The sequence below is a fragment of the Schistocerca nitens genome, chromosome 9, assembly GCF_023898315.1.
Source record: "Schistocerca nitens isolate TAMUIC-IGC-003100 chromosome 9, iqSchNite1.1, whole genome shotgun sequence".
NCBI classification, from domain to species: Eukaryota; Metazoa; Arthropoda; class Insecta; order Orthoptera; family Acrididae; genus Schistocerca; species Schistocerca nitens.
This window is the reverse complement of record NC_064622.1, coordinates 24,826,282-24,848,753: the sequence shown is the minus strand read 5'-3', so window position 1 is coordinate 24,848,753 and position 22,472 is coordinate 24,826,282. Positions and strand designations below refer to the sequence as shown.

The following is a 22,472-nucleotide window of genomic DNA, read 5'->3' as shown; positions in this document are numbered from 1 at the left end:
TATCAGTCACCACATTCCAGCAGTTTTCTTGGTGGAACCAAGCTAGCTCTTCTATAATCTTACAAATCCAACTGGATAAAAACACTCTTGTTTGATTTTCATTTTATGAAATTAAGCAATAAGATGTTGAACTAGAAATGCAACCACAAACTGCTCTTGGCTCATTGTTGTCTAGAGTTGGTCACATTCATCATTGCAGTTCAAATTCAAAGTCAGCTGCACAAATACATTGCAAGTGCACAATAAAGAAATGTTAGGATGCTGAAGGGACTAGCTACTTTGAATTACAGTAGATGGGTTGGAATGTTTATAATTTAACTGAGAGTTTGTTGAGCAAGCGCACAAACTATTCAGTGCTGCACAACTGTAACCATGTAACAAAATACCGACTCAAACGAAACCAACTAATAATTGCCACACCTTGAAATACATGTAGCTGACAAGGTCTGTTGAGTGACTAAAGAGCCCTCAGGTAGTAGAGACTAACATTAAAAAATTCTAAATTTTACTTTCTGGTGCTCAGAATAAATCAGTATTAACAAGCCATCAATATACTTGTCCCCACTGAGGCTAACACATGAAAGAATTCTACATCTTGTTCCACAGGAGTCATCCCTGAAATATTACAGGCGCAAGTGTTGTAAACATACTCAGTGAGTTCCTAAATCCCACAAACTCACGAAATAAATTGAAGTCTACACTGCAAAAGAAAAGCTTCAGTCTCTACAAAAACTTGCAGTTGAAATGCTGCACAGTGTGGCATATATATCAATACAACTAATGTCCAGATCAGAGTGTGCAGTTTAGTCTTCAGCTGGCATTTTTATAGCTGTCAGCCAGCTTTCACAAGATTGATCATTATCAGTTCACAGAATGCACCAGTCTAAAACTTAAAATTAGTACATCTTTAATCTTAGTTTGAATCTAAACACACAGAAGAATGCTAAATTTTGTGCCAACTAATTTGACTTGTGGCACTCAATAGTTTGTTGCCAGATATTAAAAATACAATTATCCTAACTGCATAATTTTACAACATTGTGCCTAAAATCATTAAATATAAACCAAGTGACACATGTTGCTTATGAAAAATTACCTCTTTTTTCATTGGAGCAACCAGATTTTTTTAATATTAATGGAATTTGAATTATGAGCCATACTAATCATAAAAAGTCATTTAATGCTAAGAACTAACTCAAACATGGGCACCATATCTAAAAATTTTGCATGGTGCATGCACATTCATAGAATATGTTGTATTGCTAATAAGAGTATCTACCTTGTCTGATTTAATTAAATTAGTGTGCATTAATTTAGCTTGTTATTGCTTTTCATTGGAAAAATATAACATTGCAGACAAAAGTGAGTAGCTCATCAGAAATCTTGCTCTGTGCTCCTTAATACTCAACACCGTTCAACTTTCACTCTAGTCAAACATACGAAACTTACACTCACTGCACTGTTTAACAAGATATCTAGTAGAACTGCTGCATTGCCTGAAGTGCACAGCAAAAGAGCACTGCATCAATGTGTGTTTCACCAAGTGAGCGGGAGCCGTTCCCCATTACTCGCTATACAAGCATTCGGCCTCACTTGCCAAGCAGGTAAGCACTTTGTAATTTGACTGAACAGGCAATTTCACATGGCTAAGGAAACATGATGGTTAGCTATATGACAATCCAGCACGTGGCCTATGGACATCAAGCGTGCACACACCAAAACTTTGTGGCCTGTGTGCATCTGCGTGATTTACACAGGGCAATGCAAGTGGATGTGTCATCAGACAAGGTGGTGTAGGTCATCTTCAGCAATTTACATCACGCTGTGCAATGTTTATTTATCATGTCTCTCACACATTGCAGCCAAGTGAACAGCATCCATATCAGTTATGCGTATGCAATGCTCTACCCAGCACTGCCTGACACATGCAGCATCAAGTCCATTATAAGGTGAACATTTTGACAAATATCACCCAAAAGCTGTGCAACCCAGCAATTTTCTCATTGTAATTTGTACTGTTCAGACCATGCCTTCCCCCTCCATACCTGAATTCTGTAGCCAAGATATACATATTCTGAGACACTTTTAATAGTTTATCATTAAACTCAGAATTTTTTTTCCATTTTCAACTCCAAACCAACTGCTGTAGAGACAGCTGACACTGCCGCTGCCATGCGTGTTGTGTGTATTCTTTTATTCCACATTTGTTTTCCCATTTTTACAATATTCCCAGAGACAGATCTCAGGTTGTTAACAACATTCTAATATTACACAATTCAATTTCCCACTTGTGTCCTGATAGAAACACTACTTTCCATTGACCAGCAGGTGTCCAGTGCATTATGAGCTCGACAGAATATGTAAATACAGTTAAGGGAATCACAAAACCCCGTATGGAATAACTTTGATGACTGAGCGAATAATGAAAACGAATTTATTATGTAGTATACAGTCACACTTGCACATGAACATTTATTGATGACCAGATTCGGATGGCATGCACACACTGTCATGTTTCAAATAGTGATGAAGTCAGTGTTATGGCAGAGAGATTTTACTCTTTGTAAAATTTATGCAATTTGAAACTTGATAACGGATGCATGCCATCCAAAACCAGTCATCATTAATTTGGAATGTGCAAGTGAGACAGTATACTGTGTACTATATTCTGATCTCTTGCTGCTGCTCTGTGAAACCATAGTTGTACACACATCAAAAAAAGTTCCGCATCACCTTGGTTCCGAGAGTTCCAGAACCTATACAGAAAATTGGAAGAGAGATCAACATAAACATCATTTCCGCCCCTTTTTATTGCTCATGAAAACCACTCATTGCATGTTGTACCACCACACAGCGAGACATTCTGAGGTGGTGGTCCAGGTTGCTGTACACACCGATACTTTTAATACCCAGTAGCACATCCTCTTGCATTGACGCATGTCTGTATTCTTCGTGGCATACTATCCACAAGTTCATCAAGGCACTGTTGGCTCAGATTGTCCCTCTCCTCAATGGCGATTCAGTGTAGATCTCTCAGAGTGGTTGGTGGGTCACGTCGTACATAAACAGCCCTTTTCAATCTATCCCAGGCATGTTCATGTTCAATAGGGTTCATGTCTGGAGGACTTGCTGACATGCTGTCACAAGATGTGCACGATGCATGAATACGAATGTCTCAACAATATGCTGCCAATATGGTTACACTATTGGTCAGAGAATGGCATTCACTTATTGTACAGCCATTACGGTGTCTTCCATGACCACCAGCGGTGTACGTCAGCCCCACATAATGCCACCCCAAAACAGCAGGGAATCTCCACCTTGCTGCACCCGCTGGACAGTGTGTCTAAGGCGTTCAGCCTGATCGGGTTGCCTCCAAACATGTCTCCGATGATTGTCTGTTGAAGGCATATGCGATACTCACTGGTGAAGAGAACGTGATTCCAATCCTGAGTGGTCCATTCAGCACATTGTTGGGCTCATCTGTACCGTGCTGCATGGTGTCGTGGTTGCAAAGATGGACCTCACCCATCGGGAGTGAAGTTGCGCATCATGCAGCCTATTGCGCACAATTTGAGTCGTAACACAACATCCTGTGGCTTCACAAAAAGCATTATTCAACACGGTGGCATTGCTGCCAGAGTTCCTCCGAGCCATAATCCGTAGGTAGCAGTCATCCATTGCAGTAGTAGCTCTTGGGCGACCTGAGCGAGGCATGTCATCGACAGTTCCTGTCTCTCTGTATCTCCTCCACGACCGAACAACATCACTTTGGTTCACTCTGTGGCACCTGGACACTTCCCTTGTTGAGAGCCCTTCCTGGCAGAAAGTTACAATGCAGAAGTGATCAAACTGTAGTATTGACCATGGTTGGACTACAGGCAACACGAGCTGTGTACCTCCTTCCTGGTGGAATGACTGGAACTGATCAGCTGTCGGACCCCCTCCGTCTAATAGGCGCTGCTCATGCATGGTTGTTTAAATCTTTGGGTGGGTTTAGTGGCTTCTCTGAACAGTCAAAGGGACTGTGTCTGTGATACAATATCCACAGTCAACGTCTGTCTTCAGGAGTTCTGGGAACTGGGGTGATGCAAAACTTTTTTTTGATGTGTGTATTACAAAAATTGATGTCTATAGAACACATGTATCTCCAGTTGAATCAGCAAGTGTGGTGGTGCAGTGGGTATTATACTGGACTCTTACTTTGGAGGAGACGAGTTAAAATCTCCCTCTATTCATTCTGATGTAAATATGTATAGTTTACTTAAATCACATTAAGATAAATGCTGGAATGGTTCTTCTATGAAATCTATACCATAATTGCTGCAATATCCTTGATCCACTTAACATTTACTCTTTGTCTAACAAATTTTCTTATTTCCAGCAGAACGAGTCTCATTCAAGTACTGTGAGTCACAGTACTGTAGGGAAGGTATAGCACTATAACGAATTAGGCTATGAATATTGTTGAATCCTGCAGAAGGATATTCCTCCTCTGTCAGTGTGCAATGGGTCCTAATTTTTGAGACTTACTTTCAAATTTTATAACAGCAGCATTAATGTGCGAGTTGCTGAATGAGTATGCCTTAGGTCAAAAAACAAAGTAACAAGAGTGCTTAATGATGAATGCTTACCTCAAACAAACCTTCAATAACTCTCCCAAGAACAAGTAGGTACACACTTCCACGTGCAAGTGCAGGAGTTAAGAGAGTGATGAATGAAGTAGCAGCAAGTCCAAGCCCAAAAAGTCTTTTACCACCGATGCGTGTAGCTAGCCATCCTCCTGGTAGCTGGGTCACTATATAGCCATAGAAGAAAGATCCAAGTACAAGACCTTGCATTTCACTGTCCCAGGGGAACTCTTGGATCTATAGGAGGAAAAACATAACTGCCCGATACATTTCATTTCATACTATTACCATGTGATAAACACCAACCTTATGATCAAAATATCCACGGGTGTGCTGCCGGTCTATAGTGTCCAACGGGCACAATATTTCGGCGATCGTACATGTCGCCATCATCAGGTGAACTGATGGACTGAGCTCCTGTGAACGTGCCGGCACGGAGATCCGTACACTATGGCTGCTCAGGGGGAACTGGGTTCGGTCGCGGCGGCGGCCGATTTAAATACCCTCCGCCCGCGGCACACTCCCTCCGCCGTCCGCACCCCGCGCCATGGTCGCGCGGTGGAACAGATTGCGACGGCGTCTGAGATGACGTCGGTGTGATGGCTCTGTCCGCCGTGGTCGTCACAACTATACGTTTGCTCGATTTACTCTTGATTAACCCGATCGCTGGTTCCCAAGCCTTGCTAAGATTATAGCCACAGTCACGGTTTATGAGGTCGTCATTGGTGCGAATTTCGATGGCCTCTCTAACAACGCTGTCCCAGTATCTCGACGTCTGTACCAGAATCCTCGTGCGGTCATACTCCATGGCGTGATTTTCTGACAAACAATGTTCAGCGACCGCCGACTTGCTCGGATACATCAGTCGAGTGTGCCTCTGGTGTTCACGGCATCGATCCTCGACGGTACGCATCGTCTGACCAATATACGACTTGCCGCATTGACACGGAATCTGGTACACGCCGGCCTTCCTCAAACTGAGGTAATCTTTGGCGCTCCCCACCAGTGCACGGGTTTTATTCGGAGGACAAAACACAGTTCCGACCCGGTGTTTCTTCAGAATGCGGGCGATTTTCCCCGAGAGTGCGCCTGTGTATGGAATAAATGCAGTGCCTACCTCCTCCCTCGTGACTTCATCCATCGCAACAGGTTGTGCTGCAGTGGTTGGGCGGAGAGCACGTTGAATCTGCCACTCTGAGTACCAATTTTTTCGAAATACAGTTCTCAGATGTTCCAATTCCTAGGGTAGACTCTCTGCGTCAGAGATAGTGCGCGCCCTATGTACTAGAGTTTTAAGTACCCCATTCCTCTGTGAATTCGCACCAATGACGACCTCATAAACCTTGACTGTGGCTATAATCTTAGCAAGGCTTGGGAACCAGCGATTGGGTTAATCAAGAGTAAATCGAGCAAACATATAGTTGTGACGACCACGGCGGACAGAGCCATCACACCGACGTCATCTCAGACGCCGTCGCAATCTGTTCCACCGCGCGACCATGGCGCGGGGTGCGGACGGCGGAGGGAGTGCGCCGCGGGCGGAGGGTATTTAAATCGGCCGCCGCCGCGACCGAACCCAGTTCCCTCTGAGCAGCCATAGTGTACGGATCTCCGTGCCGGCACGTTCACAGGAGCTCAGTCCGTCAGTTCACCTGATGATGGCGACATGTACGATCGCCGAAATATTGTGCCCGTTGGACACTATAGACCGGCAGCACACCCGTGGATATTTTGATTATCAAATACGCCGGGAGAAACTCAAGAATCACACCAACCTTATGTTTCATACATTTACATCAAGAACACAAATATTCAATCATGTGAGTCACTTCATTCTGTTGTTATTAAAAACCTAATGAAACAGCAATAAAATGCTGACAAACTTAAGTCCACAACAGCAACATGCGTCACAGGGCAGTATTAATTTATATGTAATACAGTATTAATTTATACATAATTACATATTAATTTATACATAATTACATATTAATTTATACATAATGTCCTTCATGTCCATGCTATAGAAAAAAAAGAGAAAGTTCTTTCCTCAAATATACAAAAAAATAATTATAGGCTTACATAATCAAAATCTATGAGTGCAATCTATTGTGAAACACATAGCCATGAAGGTCATACTGTAGTTCTTGAAAGTCAATGACAGGTTCACCACTCTACTGTATTTGAAAGAAGGTGAGCAATACTATTCTTTCAAATAATTTTTTTTATTATTTATAAGAACCAGCTGTAGAGTTGCCAGCACCATTTGATGAAATACACTTAAATTACTCCAAATGACTGATCTCACTTTTAGTAACACAAACATCAAAACATTCAAATGTTACATAGTATTGGCTGCCTAGTCCAGCACTAACATCTGAAGATATTAATCGAACAGCAGCTGGTTTGTTTGACAACATTTGTAATCAAATGTAAGAGAGCTCAACCAAAGGAACCATGTACAGTGCACTCCAGTAACTCTCTCTACAAGGAGCTCTATAGTTGGAACATAGTTTTGGGGCCAATAATGCAGATGTGCATTTTTGTCAATATATTATTTTCCTAGGTTACAATATTTTGTACATTTGTATTCTCCTGGCTTGGGGTTGTTACTTCACGTTTGTTAGTGCACTATTGTGTCTCACCTACACTTCCGTTTATAATTTTGCATTCTTTCATTTCTAACAATTGACTGTCTCCTGCAGTACTTCTGGCTACAACACAATATGTTTCAAATCTAATATGAAACAGTATTTGTGTTCAATAAATTCTACTTCTGTAGTGCAGATGGCTGTTGCCATGATGAAGAGGCAGGACAATAACAACTCCCTGCCACAGTACAACACATGAAAACTGTATTGGCTTAGACAAGAAAATTATAAGGCCTTATATGGCCAAGATCTACTGATCATAATACCTCCCGAGTTCAACATTTCACTCACTCACTTTTCCAGATGGCCTGAAGAGAGAGCAGGGTCCTAAAGTAAGTTTTCCAGACAGACTGAATGGAATGCAAGGAGTATAACAGCAGGTTCACAGTCCTTGAGTCACCAGCAGCATCCATAGTGTGTGCAATGGTACTGTACAGAGATGCAAAGGAACAGTGCAGAACTATTTTTTATGTTGGGTATGTGGTGTACAAACTATGAATCATAAAAGAGGCAGTACAATTGTTAAGGCATTAGCCTTATATTGGGTAGGATGCAGTTTGCTCCATCCAGCCATCCTGATTTAGGTTTTCTGCAGTTTTCCTAAAAAATTTCAGGCGAACGCTGGGTTGGTTCCTTCAGAAAGAACGTGAGCAACCACCTGTCCTATCCTCATAAAAACATCATTGCATATTTTATGTATCAGTATAAATGAGACCTTTTTTTTGCTCCACTACATCATGATGACAAAGCCGTATTATGAGATGAAAAAAAAATTCATGTGTTGCCAAAGGAGATATTTGTGCAAATATTAGATTGACTAGGGGATGTACAAATAATATATGCATACTATTAGGATGTTGCTTTCTACTATTTCTATGTTAATTGGGGACAAGCAACAGAAAGGCTGAATGGATAATGTTTTCAGGTTTGACTGCACAAGGCAAATCATGCTTTTGGAGAAATGGGCAAGTAGTTCACTTAATATTAAACTGACAAGAAGCAAAGAGCCATGTTAGATAGTTCACACAGCTCTCATAAAAAATTTTCTTCTGGCTGGGGACAAATTACTACTGGTGTTCCACAGGGTTCAATTGTGGAACCACTTTAGTTCATGTTTATATATAAATGATCTTCCATTTTACACTTACAAAGTAACAATAGTGCTCTTTGCTGATGACAGAAGCATCATAATAAAGCCCAACAGAGTTTTAATAATAGGAGGAGCAATAAAGGAGATTACAAAAGTATTATAGATTGGTTCCCAGTAAATGATTTATAATTTAAATCAGAAAAAAATTATAGTCCATTTCGTTCTGTATAAGGCAAGACATATCATCATCTATAATTGGGAACAGGAGGTATGTAAATCAGATTGTTCAACACTTCTAGGTGTTATATTGATCAGAACTTGAATTGAAAATCACACATTAACGATCTTCTCGAAAGATTGAGTTCAGCAGCATTTTCTCTGTGTGTAATTGCTGATTTTGGTGATTAAGCATTGGAATATTCAATTGATTTCCATACTTACATTCATTGCAGTCATATAGAATAGCTTTCTGGAGCAATTCCACATTGACACAAAGTGTAATATCTGCTGTTCTCAAACATCGTGTAGACATCTGTTTAAAAAATTAGGCACACTAACAGCAGACACACAATATAGTTACTCTCTTATGAAGCTGAGAAGAATCGGGCACTATTTGCAGGTACATTGATTGGGGGGAAAAAAAACTGAACACCAAGATGGGTTGCGCAACAGAAACAAAAGTTGGTAGGCATGTTTCTACATTTGAAAGATTATGTCTACTCCAATTTTGCACCATTTGCATAAGAGTAGCACTAGTAGCATCACTATGAGGATGCAAATCAGATTTTCTTTAAATACATGCTGGAACAGTCATGAGATTGGACATAGTGAGTTGATGTCAGTCAAGGATGTCTTTAAGGTGATAAAGACACCATTATCAGCAAGTCACTAAGTTTGAACATGGTCGTTTAATAGGGCTACAAGCAGCTGGATGCTCCTTCTGCAATACTGCAGAAAGACTTGGCAGGAATGTAGCCACTGTACATGATCGCTGGTTGCTGGCAGTGGTGGCCATGAGACTATACAGTAACAAGATGAATAGGCTACAGATGCCCACAAGGCATTAATGAGAGGAAAGACCATTATGTTCAGTGTATCACTCTGGCACATCATATTGTATCTGCAGCAGCAATTTTAGCAGCAGCTGGCACCACAGTGACAGAACAAACTGTTACAAACTGGTTACTTCAAGGACAGCTCCGAGCCAGACGCTCTGTAGTGTGTATTCCACGGACCCCAAACCACTGCTATTTGCAATTCCAGTGGTGTCAAGTGAGAGAGAATTGGAGTGTAGGGTGGAGGTCTGTTGTGTCTTCTGGTGAAAGCTGGTTTTGCCTCAGAGCCAGTGATGGCCATGTGTTGGTTAGATGGAGGTCAGTTGATAGCCTGCACCCAACCTACCTTTGTGCAAGACACACTGGACCTCCATCTGGAGTTATGGTCTGCAGCACAATTTCGTATGACAGTAGGAGCACTCTTGTGGTTATCTCATGCACCCTGATTGCAGAACCATACATCAATCTGTGTTGTGCTGCCATTCATGAACAGCATTCCAGAGAGTGTTTTCCAACAGGACAACGCAAGTCCACATACTGCTGTTGTAACCTGACATGCTCTACAGAGTGACAACAGGTTGCCTTGCCCTGCTCCATCACCTGATACACCTCTGATCAAGCACATATGGGACGTCATTGGAGGACAACTCCCGCATCATCCACAAACAGTATTAACTGTCCCTGTATTACCAACCAAGCACAACATGCATGAAACTCCATCCCACAAATTGACATTCAGCACCTGCATGTGTGTCTGCACGCTTTCATTCAACTTTCTGGCAGTTACACTGGTTATTTATGTACCAGCATTTCACATTTGCAAACAATAATCATTATTTGGTGTTGCAATTTTTTTCCATCAGTCTAATAGGAGCATTCATAAATGTAGCACTAGGAACAAAAATGGTGATCACCATCCACAACACAACCTTACTTTTGCACAGAAAGAAGCAAGAAGCAAGGTATATATGCATTAAAGTGTTGGCAGATAATTTTTAAAAAAAGTTGAAATCATTTCTATTTCACAACTCCATCTGTTCACAGATGAATTTCTGAATGGATATTATATATGTGGTTAGGTAATAATTATAAAATTTTGATGTAGACCGATCTAAAAATATCCAACATCATAAGAGGCCACCCTGTAGCTATGGTTTTCACAGATAAAATATATCTTACTTGTAAACCTACTGGTATATTCCACATCGCACTGAGTTATTGCAGATATGACCCATGGAAAATACATAAAATTAAATGAAGCCATGGATTACAGTAGGCATCAAAATTTACCACAAAAGGAAAAGCTGTAACTGGTAATGAACTTCAAATAATCCAGATAAAGTGAAATTCTACAAAAACTACAGCAAAATTCTAAACAAGTGATTGTAAATTGAGAAAAAAGATCATCCTCACAACAGGTGGGTGCCCCTCTTTCCGGGGTCTGAACATCTGAGTAATCTTGTCAGCCTTTCTAGCCTTCCCCAATCTACCTCTCTCTTCTCCCTGAGGAATGAATTAATAGTCCTGAAAGCTAAGAATAGCTTTTACACTTTCAAACATGTCAATATGGCGTCAGTTGCAGAAGTATTGAATATAGAAGTTTGCGAAAATAGTGTTATACAGTGTCAATCTTGCAAAAAGTGCACGAAACCTGTTAAAAGTGGCTTCGTCTGTGTCCAGTGTAACCATAAATTTCATTTTCGTTGCGGAAAGGTTGATCCTTCCCTGAGAAGCAACGATAATTGTGCGACTATGTGGAACTGTGCGGATTGTAAACAAAAGGCTGCATCCCTTAATGATCAAGAAACATGTACGTGTGATGTAGCAAGGAAGACCGACAGTATCAAAAAGGAAAACCTATCATATATTACAATTATTGGACTCTTACAGGACGAATTAAAAAAACTGTACAAGAAATATGAATTAAATCCACTCAAGTCGGAGCAATGGCGTGGTAAAACAAAAACCAAAGATGTGAAAATCGGCACTTCATCCTCCGAAAATGATCTGTTGTTAATTATTGCTGAGCTACGAGAGGACACAAAAATTCTGAGTGATGAAAACAGAAGACTCAAGCTTAAATTGGAAGAGAGTGGGCATCAGGTATTTCTTAATATCCCCAAACCTATGGAAGGATTGCCAGAAAGTGAAGCTACGACTAAAACGGCTCACAACAGGCCTAGCAGTACATGGGTAACTGTAAAATCGAAGGGGAGCACTTACAAACATATTAACAATAAACATAGGCAGGACTTTGTGTTACCATTAAATAACAAATATAATTCACTTCAAAACACAGATGACATAGAAACTGTATCAGCACACTCATCTGATAAGGTGGTGCAGGACTCTCAAAACTTAGCAAACAGCCAAGTAAGGTATAAGAAAAAACGTAAAATCAAGATTTATTCAGACAGTTACGCCAGAGGACTAGCAGCTATGTTAACGGAAAGAGGACCTCGTGTGATTAACAAGTCTGAAATAGAAGGTACCGTTAAATCAGGAGCTGGTTTACGAGATGTTTCAACATCAATCGAGAAAGAAAGCACAGTCCTCGCGGACAGAGACTTTGTAGTGGTAACGGCCGCAGCAAACGACGTCAGCAGAAACGAAAGGAAGATTGCTACTTCGACACTGAAGAAGACTCTCGGAATGTTAACCCACACCAACGTGATTGTTGTTAATGTGCCACATCGACATGATTTGCCCCAGTGGTCATGTGTGAATAAGGAAGTGGAGCAGACAAACAAGGAGTACAAAGCCATCTGTAAGCACTTTAAGAATGTTTCCTTAATTAACACCAGTAGTTGCTGCAGAGAATGGTATACCAAGCATGGTCAACATTTCAGTTATCTAGGTAAACGTGTTTTAAGTGATACAATTATCGGAATAGTATCGGATACGCTAGAGAAGGAAAAAAGATCAGTAATGTGTTTGGATTATGTTTCAACTGAGATGACAAAAAACTTGTATGCATAGACCAGGTTGGGTGTTCTAGTAACATAAGGACACAACCTGGTCAACTTTCATGCAGTAGCAGTACGTCATGTCAACTAAGAGAATATGCAAAAAAAGAAATGCCTAAAGTAGAGTTTAAAATATGCTACCTCAATATTCAGGGCATAGCAGATAAAAACTTAACTGTCAACGAATTTTCAAATGAAAACGTGATAGATATTCTATGTTTAAGTGAATATTGGTGTAAAGAGGATGAGCTTGGGTACAAAGTATTGGATGATTACACACTACTTAGTTGCTATTGCAGAAAACAGCACTTACGTGGTGGAGTAGCAATATATGCAAAAACACCTCTTGCACCAAACTGTGGCAGGATAGATCTCAATACCCTTTGTGATGAAATGCATTTTGAAATGTCACGTCTTGTAATTGAGAGCCTTAAGCTAATGGTAGTAGTAGTGTACAGGCCACCTAGTGGTGACCCCCATATCTTTCTGGAGAAACTTGAGGAACTCTTAATGTACACATGTATACCAGAATGGAAAAAAAATACAATGTTGTCACTGGAGGGGATATCAATTCAAGTTTTGATGTCCCGCAGGACAGAAAAACTGTGACAGAACTCAAAAATGTGCTTCGACAATTTAACCTGTACTATGTTAACTGCAAACCTACCAGAGGCTCATCCTGTCTACACAATATACACTCCTGGAAATTGAAATAAGAACACCGTGAATTCATTGTCCCAGGAAGGGGAAACTTTATTGACACATTCCTGGGGTCAGATACATCACATGATCACACTGACAGAACCACAGGCACATAGACACAGGCAACAGAGCATGCACAATGTCGGCACTAGTACAGTGTATATCCACCTTTCGCAGCAATGCAGGCTGCTATTCTCCCATGGAGACGATCGTAGAGATGCTGGATGTAGTCCTGTGGAACGGCTTGCCATGCCATTTCCACCTGGCGCCTCAGTTGGAGCAGCGTTCGTGCTGGACGTGCAGACCGCGTGAGACGACGCTTCATCCAGTCCCAAACATGCTCAATGGGGGACAGATCCGGAGATCTCGCTGGCCAGGGTAGTTGACTTACACCTTCTAGAGCACGTTGGGTGGCACGGGATACATGCGGACGTGCATTGTCCTGTTGGAACAGCAAGTTCCCTTGCCGGTCTAGGAATGGTAGAACGATGGGTTCGATGACGGTTTGGATGTACCGTGCACTATTCAGTGTCCCCTCGACGATCACCAGTGGTGTACGGCCAGTGTAGGAGATCGCTCCCCACACCATGATGCCGGGTGTTGGCCCTGTGTGCCTCGGTCGTATGCAATCCTGATTGTGGCGCTCACCTGCACGGCGCCAAACACGCATACGACCATCATTGGCACCAAGGCAGAAGCGACTCTCATCGCTGAAGACGACACATCTCCATTCGTCCCTCCATTCACGCCTGTCGCGACACCACTGGAGGCGGGCTGCACGATGTTGGGGCGTGAGCGGAAGACGGCCTAACGGTGTGCGGGACCAAAGCCCAGCTTCATGGAGACGGTTGCGAATGGTCCTCGCCGATACCCCAGGAGCAACAGCGTCCCTAATTTGCTGGGAAGTGGCGGTGCGGTCCCCTACGGCACTGCGTAGGATCCTACGGTCTTGGCGTGCATCCGTGCGTCGCTGCGGTCCGGTCCCAGGTCGACGGGCACGTGCACCTTCCGCCGACCACTGGCGACAACATCGATGTACTGTGGAGACCTCACGCCCCACGTGTTGAGCAATTCGGCGGTACGTCCACCCGGCCTCCCGCATGCCCACTATATGCCCTCGCTCAAAGTCCGTCAACTGCACATACGGTTCACGTCCACGCTGTCGCGGCATGCTACCAGTGTTAAAGACTGTGATGGAGCTCCGTATGCCACGGCAAACTGGCTGACACTGACGGCGGCGGTGCACAAATGCTGCGCAGCTAGCGCCATTCAACGGCCAACACCGCGGTTCCTGGTGTGTCCGCTGTGCCGTGCGTGTGATCATTGCTTGTACAGCCCTCACGCAGTGTCCGGAGCAAGTATGGTGGGTCTGACACACAGGTGTCAATGTGTTCTTTTTTCCATTTCCAGGAGTGTGTTTACAAATATTAAGAGAACTTGAATGTCCACTGATGTAATTAGTTTCCCTTTCTCAGACCACGATGCAGTATATCTTAGTCTTAATAATGTAACGTCAGACTGCACCAAACCAGAATCTAAAACTGTGATTACTAGACCAGTGAGCAGAGAGAGAGGATGGATAGGTTTAGACATGCCCTCACTTATTTCAGTTGGGACACATGTTTTATTAGGCTTCAACACTGTTCAGCTGATATTGTATTCACAAAGTTTTTCTCCGTCTTTTTAAATGTATTTAAAAATAACATCCCTCTGAAAAAATGTACAGTGAATATTAGTAGTAATTACAAGCAAAGGAAAACGAAGGAATGGTATACTCCACAGTTAGGGCAACTGAAAAATACTGTTATGCTGTATTCTAGTCTGTAGAAAACCCGTAAATCAGAACTGTATAAAGACCTGTATGCTAAAGCTAAATGCAAGTATAAGAAGGCAATAAATGAAGCAACGAAACTGCATAACATAGTAAACATTGAAATATCTAACAATAAATGCAAGAAGACCTGGAGTGTAATGAACTCCATTGCACACACTAAACACAAAGAGGAAATTGCCATTACCCCAGAAGAATTTAATAAATATTGCATTCAGTCCATTAAAGAAATTAGTAGTTCAATAATCAAACCACCTGAAAATGCACTTAGTGTTATGGACAGCTGCTTTGACAAGCTTCCCCCAAGCACCTTCACTTTCACAGAAGTGAGCCCAAATAATATCCTAAAAATAGTGAAAAATTTCAAACCTTCAGTTAGTGTTGATTACTATGATACGTCATGTAATTTGTTGAAAGATGTTATTGATTGTGTGATTTATCCTTTAACCTTTTGTGTTAACAAATGCCTAATTGAAAGTAAGTTCCCCGACATACTAAAAATTTCTAGAGTTGTGCCCATTTACAAAAAAGGGGAAAAGAACTGTCCCGCTAGTTACAGACCTATATCCATAACCCCAGCTTTTTCAAAAATTTTAGAAATGATTATGTGTGAGAAAGTTAGTGCCTACTTGGGTAAACTAAATATAATAAGTGATAAACAGTTTGGATTTAGGAAGGTAAATCCACAACGGATACAATGGACTCCCTCGTAAAATTAGTCCTAGATGTGTTCGAGGCTAGGGACTATGCCCAGGCTACATTTTGTGACCTGAGCAGAGCCTTTGACTGTGTAGAGCATGACACTGTGCTGAATAAGCTAGTTTACTACGGTTTTGATGACAACAGTATAAATATGTTCAGGTCTTTTCTAGAGAACCGTCAACAAGTTGTGTGCATTGGTAGAGAGAAATCAAATTTGGTTAATGTTAGGTACGGAGTGCCTCAAGGGTCGGTGCTTGGACCTTTACTGTTTATACTAATGATTAATGACCTGCCCTTATTCATAAATTCTCATACAATATTGTATGCTGATGACACAACTTTTCTACATAAAAGCTCTGATCTAGGTACACTGAGAACACTGACCGAAAGTACCCTTGCTCAGTCCTCATTATGGTTCAAAGCTAATGGCTTCTTGCTAAATGAAAACAAAACCCAGACACTTTACTTTAGCCTCAAAGAGATTCCTAACTACCAGGAATTAGAAACTGTTAAATTTTTAGGTGTTACTATTGACAATAAATTGACGTGGGAACCACACATTAAAAATATATTGGCTAGGCTTTCAAGAGTTATTTATCTAATTAGAAATTTAAAAAGACATGTTTCCAATGACTATGTGAGATCAGCATATTTTGCCTTCTTCCAAAGCATCATCTCTTATGGAATTTTACTGTGGGGTAGTAGCTGTCATGTAAATGACATTTTACTTTTACAGAAGAAAGTAATAAGAATAATAACGGATTCTGATAAAACAGATCATTGTAAACCTCTGTTTATTAAATTGCAGTGTCTTACAGTAATAAACTTATTCATCTACAATGTTTTAATGTACATTAGAAACAATGTGTCTAATTTTGTGTTGAGAAGTGATATTCATAGCCATAATACTAGAAACAGAACATCTGTAGACGTACCATATCATAGATTATCAAAATCGCATAACTCTTACCTTCTAATGTGTACCTATTTTATGTAAACCAATTTACATCAATATAGTAGTTTATGTAGAAATATATGCTCTTGACTTTGTCTATTGCTGTAATCAGCTGAACGACAATAAAATTATTATTATTATTATTATTGGCATTACCAGAGTTTTGCCATCTGATAGTAAGTACTGGTAGCCATTCTGACTCTGTTGTAATTTGAAAATTATGAGATATAAATTCTTATTGATATGAATTTAAAATTAATAATTCAGCTAACAAAACATAAGTATGTAGAATGTAACAAGAACTGAGACTGGTGAAGCTTACACCAGGGTCTCCAATATTGTCTTTAATCTTAATAATAATCAGATTAATCACAAATGAGAGATTACAAATATCTTTAAGTAATGCTTCCTAAATGTTACTGAACAGATCATCAGCTAAAGCAGATTTCCTAATGCTACAGATTCCTTGTGAAGAGTGTGTTGCTAGAGAATGCAGGAGAAGCAATATGCTATTAACAAAATAAATATTCATAAGGATTGGAAAATACAGGGAAATTCAACATGAATAGAAGAATTACAATTGGTTATAGTGTATAATAATACATCAATAACATTTATCCTTGTAATATATGTCTACTGTTTCTATAACGTTTTTAAATGATGCCATAGTCACTTTTACCTGTTATTGTTTTTATTTCACAATTATAAACTACTACTACAAACAGCTTAGTGAACACATTATTGTGGCCAAGATAGATACGAAGCCCACGCCTACTACAGTAGTACAAGTTTATATGCCAACTAGCTCTGCAGATGACGAAGAAATTGAAGAAATGTATGATGAAATAAAAGAAATTATTCAGATAGTGAAGGGAGACGAAAATTTAATAGTCATGGGTGACTGGAATTTGAGTGTAGGAAAAGGGAGAGAAGGAAACGTAGTAGGTAAATATGGATTGGGGCTAAGAAATGAAAGAGGAAGCCGCCTGGTAGAATTTTGCACAGAGCACAACTTAATCATAGCTAACACTTGGTTCAATAATCATGAAAGAAGGTTGTATACCTGGAAGAATCCTGGAGATACTAATAGGTATCAGATAGATTATATAATGGTAAGACAGAGATTTAGGAACCAGGTTTTAAATTGTAAGACATTTCCAGGGGCAGATGTGGACTCTGACCACAATCTATTGGTTATGACCTGTAGATTAAAACGGAAGAAACTGCAAAAAGGTGGGAATTTAAGGAGATGGGAACTGGATAAACCGAAAGAACCAGAGGTTGTACGGAGTTTCAGGGAGAGCATAAGGGAACAATTGACAGGAATGGGGGAAAGAAATACAGTAGAAGAAGAATGGGTAGCTTTGAGGGATGAAGTAGTGAAGGCAGCAGAGGATCAAATAGGTAAAAAGACGAGGGCTAGTAGAAATCCTTGGGTAACAGAAGAAATATTGAATTTAATTGATGAAAGGAGAAAATATAAAAATGCAGTAAATGAAGCAGGCAAAAAGGAATACAAACGTCTCAAAAATGAGAGCGACAGGAAGTGCAAAATGGCTAAGCAGGGATGGCTAGAGAACAAATGTAAGGATGTAGAGGCTTATCTTACTAGGGGTAAGATAGATACTGCCTACAGGAAAATTAAAGAGACCTTTGGAGAGAAGAGAACCACTTGTATGAATATCAAGAGCTCAGATGGAAACCCAGTTCTAAGCAAAGAAGGGAAAGCAGAAAGGTGGAAGGAGTATATAGAGGGTTTATACAAGGGTGATGTACTTGAGGACAATATTATGGAAATGGAAGAGGATGTAGATGAAGATGAAATGGGAGATATGATACTGCGTGAAGAGTTTGATAGAGCACTGAAAGACCTGAATCGAAACAAGGCCCCCGGAGTAGACAACATTCCATTGGAACCACTGGCGGCCTTGGGAGAGCCAGTCCTGACAAAACTCTACCATATGGTGAGCAAGATGTATGAAACAGGCGAAATACCCTCAGACTTCAAGAATAATATAATAATTCCAATCCCGAAGAAAGCAGGTGTTGACAGATGTGAAAATTACCGAACAATCAGTTTAATAAGCCACGGCTGCAAAATACTAACGCGAATTCTTTACAGACGAATGGAAAATCTAGTAGAAGCCGACCTCGGGGAAGATCAGTTTGGATTCCGTAGAAATACTGGAACACGTGAGGCAATACTGACCTTACGACTTATCTTAGAAGAAAGATTAAGGAAAGGCAAACCTACGTTTCTAGCATTTGTAGACTTAGAGAAAGCTTTTGACAATGTTAACTGGAATACTCTCTTTCAAATTCTGAAGGTGGCAGGGGTAAAATACAGGGAGCGAAAGGCTATTTACAATTTGTACAGAAACCAGATGGCAGTTACAAGAGTCGAGGGACATGAAAGGGAAGCAGTGGTTGGGAAGGGAGTGAGACAGGGTTGTAGCCTCTCCCCGATGTTACTCAATCTGTATATTGATCAAGCAGTGAAGGAAACAAAAGAAAAATTCGGAGTAGGTATTAAAATCCATGGAGAAGAAGTAAAAACTTTGAGGTTTGCGGATGACATTGTAATTCTGTCAGAGACAGCAAAGGACTTGGAAGAGCAGTTGAACGGAATGGATGGTGTCTTGAAGGGAGGATATAAGATGAACATCAACAAAAGCAAAACGAGGATAATGGAATGTAGTCGAATTAAGTCGGGTGATGTTGAGGGTATTAGATTAGGAAATGAGACACTTAAAGTAGTAAAGGAGTTTTGCTATTTGGGGAGCAAAATAACTGATGACGGTCAAAGTAGAAAGGATATAAAATGTAGACTGGCAATGGCAAGGAAAGCGTTTCTCAAGAAGAGAAATTTGTTAACATCGAGTATAGATTTAAGTGTCAGGAAGTCATTTCTGAAAGTATTTGTATGGATTGTAGCCATGTATGGAAGTGAAACATGGACGGTAAATAGTTTGGACAAGAAGAGAATAGAAGCGTTTGAAATGTGGTGCTACAGAAGAATGCTGAAGATTAGATGGGTAGATCACATAACTAATGAGGAGGTACTGAATAGGATTGGGGAGAAGAGGAGTTTGTGGCACAACTTGACCAGAAGAAGGGATCGGTTGGTAGGACATGTTCTGAGGCATCAAGGGATCACCAATTTAGTATTGGAGGGCAGCGTGGAGGGTAAAAATCGTAGGGGGAGATCAAGAGATGAATACACTAAGCAGATTCAGAAGGATGTAGGTTGCAGTAGGTACTGGGAGATGAAGAAGCTTGCACAGGATAGAGTAGCATGGAGAGCTGCATCAAACCAGTCTCAGGACTGAAGACCACAACAACAATCTCCATAACTGTACCGTTTGCGAGCATCAAATCTTTGCCTGAAAATAGTACAAATGCTGAAGTTGCAATGATAAAATAAAGGCAGTAACAGCTAAAAGAGAATATGACCACTTTAAAAAACATTGATTAGCATTACAGACGAAATAAAAGATAATTTAAAGTTTGTTAACATATGTATTGTAGTCAGTGAATCAATGTGGCAGCAATGAAAGCAAAGAGGTTCCAGTACAGTTATGTATATTGTATTCCTGACATCTCTGATTGTTAACTCTTAGTTTTCATGTTTCTGAATGAAATTCGTAGATGAAATATTTGTGTTTCTCAGCTAAGTCATGAATGTTAATCATTAATAAAGCAATTTAGCATTCTTCGAGGGTTTTACAATTGCATTAAATGCAGCAGATATATAATATCTACAGTGGTGACACTGGTTTTACAAATAAAGTACCAAATTTATGGAAATTAAATGCGTATGTGTAAATCCAGTTGACAATGAAAGATGAGAATTTGCAGTTATGAGATGGTAGGAAGGAGGAAACAGTGAAATACAAGTCACCACAGTTGAAGTTTCATCCACGATGGTTCTTATAAGTGGCTGATCAGACACAGTTTTGGTCTCGCAAGTTGTCCTCCATTTACCATCATTTTGGCCATGGAACCTAACAACTTTGTTTGCACAACTGAAAACAATTTTTTTCTATAGTGGTGTAACAAATGATAAGACAAAGGTCACATATTTGGTCAATCAACTTCATCAAAATTTTGCATCTACGGTAAATGCATCATGCAATCAACCTGCAATTGAGATGAACACTGAAGTCACTGTTGATACAACTGGTTTACAGATCAGTGGAATAACAAGTTCCCCAATTATTATATCATAATGAGACTGGGGTCAAAACCCCTTCACAATCTCTCTGAGATTTAAGAAGCAGTGCAACTGACACATCAGCACTGTGTTTATTTATTAATGTGAACAAAATAATTGGAGTTAGAATGTGTATGCCTTATATGACTGTTTTATGCCTTATATCTAAAATGATGTAACCATGGTATAGAATTACTTCTCTAAGCAAATCTGCAGTCTGAATCAGTAAAAGTTAGGTTTCTTAATGTAGCAGTAAAAGTTAGGTTTCTTAATGTAACACTGACAAACCAAATATATATCTACATCTACATCCATACTCCGCAAGCCACCTGAGGGCGGAGGGTACTTTGAGTACCTCTATCGGTTCTCCTTTCTATTCCAGTCTCGTATTGTTTCCAGGAAAGAAAGATTGTCGGTATGCCTCTGTGTGAGCTCTAATCCCCCTGATTTTATCCTCATGGTCTCTTCATGAGCTATACGTAAGGGAGAAATATATTGCTTGACTCTTCAGTGAAGGTATGTTCTCGAAACTTCAACAAAAGCCGTACCGAGCTACTGAGCGTCTCTCCTGCAGAGACTTCCACTGGAGTTTATCTATCATCTCCGTAACGCTTTCACGATTACTAAATGATTCTGTAATGAAGCGCGCTGCTCTCCGTTGGACCTTTTCTATGCCTTCTATCAACCCTACCTAGTATGGATCCCACACTGGTGAGCAATATTCAAGCATTCGGCGAACAAGTGTACTGTAACCTACTTCCTTCGTTTTCGGATTGCATTTCCTTAGGATTCTTCCAATGAATCTCAGCCTGGCATCTGCTTTACTGACGATCAACTTTATATGATCATTCCATTTTAAATCACTCGTAATGACTACTCCCAGATAATTTATGGAATTTGCTTCCAGTTGTTTGACCTGCTATATTGTAGCTAAACAATAAAGGATATTTCTTTCTATGTATTCACAGCACATTACACTTGTCTACACTGAGATTCAATTGCCATTCCCTGCACCATGCATCAATTTGTTGCAGATTCTCCTGCATTTCAGTACAATTTTCCATTGTTACAACCTCTCGATATACCACAGCATCATCCACAAAAAGCCTCAGTGAACTTCCGATGTTATCCACAAGGTCATTTATGTATATTGTGAATAGCAACGGTCCTATGACACTCTCCTGCGGCACACCTGAAATCACTCTTACTTCGGAAGACTTCTCTCCATTGAGAATGTTCTGTTATCTAGGAACTCTTCAATCCAATCACACAATTGGTCTGATAGTCCATATGCTCTTTCTTTGTTCATTAAACGACTGTGGGGAACTGTATCGAACACCTTGCGGAAGTCAAGAAACACGGCATCTACCTGGGAACCCATGTCTATGGCCCTCTGAGTCTCGTGGACGAATAGCACGAGCTGGGTTTCACGCGGTCGTCTTTTTCTTAACCCATTCTGATTCCTACAGAGTGGATTTCTAGTCTCCAGAAAAGTCATTATACTCGAACATAATGTGTGTTCCAAAATTCTACAACTGATCATCATTCAAGATATAGGTCTATAGTTCTGCACATCTGTTTGACGTCCCTTCTTGAAAACGGGGATGACCTGTGCCCTTTTCCATCCTTTGGAATGCTACGCTCTTCTAGAGACCTACGGTACACCGCTGCAAGAAGGG

The 22,472-nt window shown here is 40.5% G+C and overlaps 1 protein-coding gene across 3 annotated transcripts in view; it reads right to left on the bottom strand.

The window, feature by feature from the left end:
• LOC126202890 (vesicular glutamate transporter 1-like) overlaps positions 1 to 22,472 on the bottom strand; it is a 128,489-nt gene that overhangs the window by 83,239 nt on the left and 22,778 nt on the right. For 2 of the 3 annotated variants that reach the window (XM_049936953.1, XM_049936954.1), the window contains exon 4: positions 4,635 to 4,868. The exons of the other annotated variant lie outside the window; for it this stretch is intronic. In XM_049936953.1, coding sequence (XP_049792910.1) covers positions 4,635 to 4,868 — 234 coding nt within the window. The remainder of the gene's footprint in view (positions 1 to 4,634; positions 4,869 to 22,472) is intronic. 3 annotated transcript variants of the gene reach the window in all.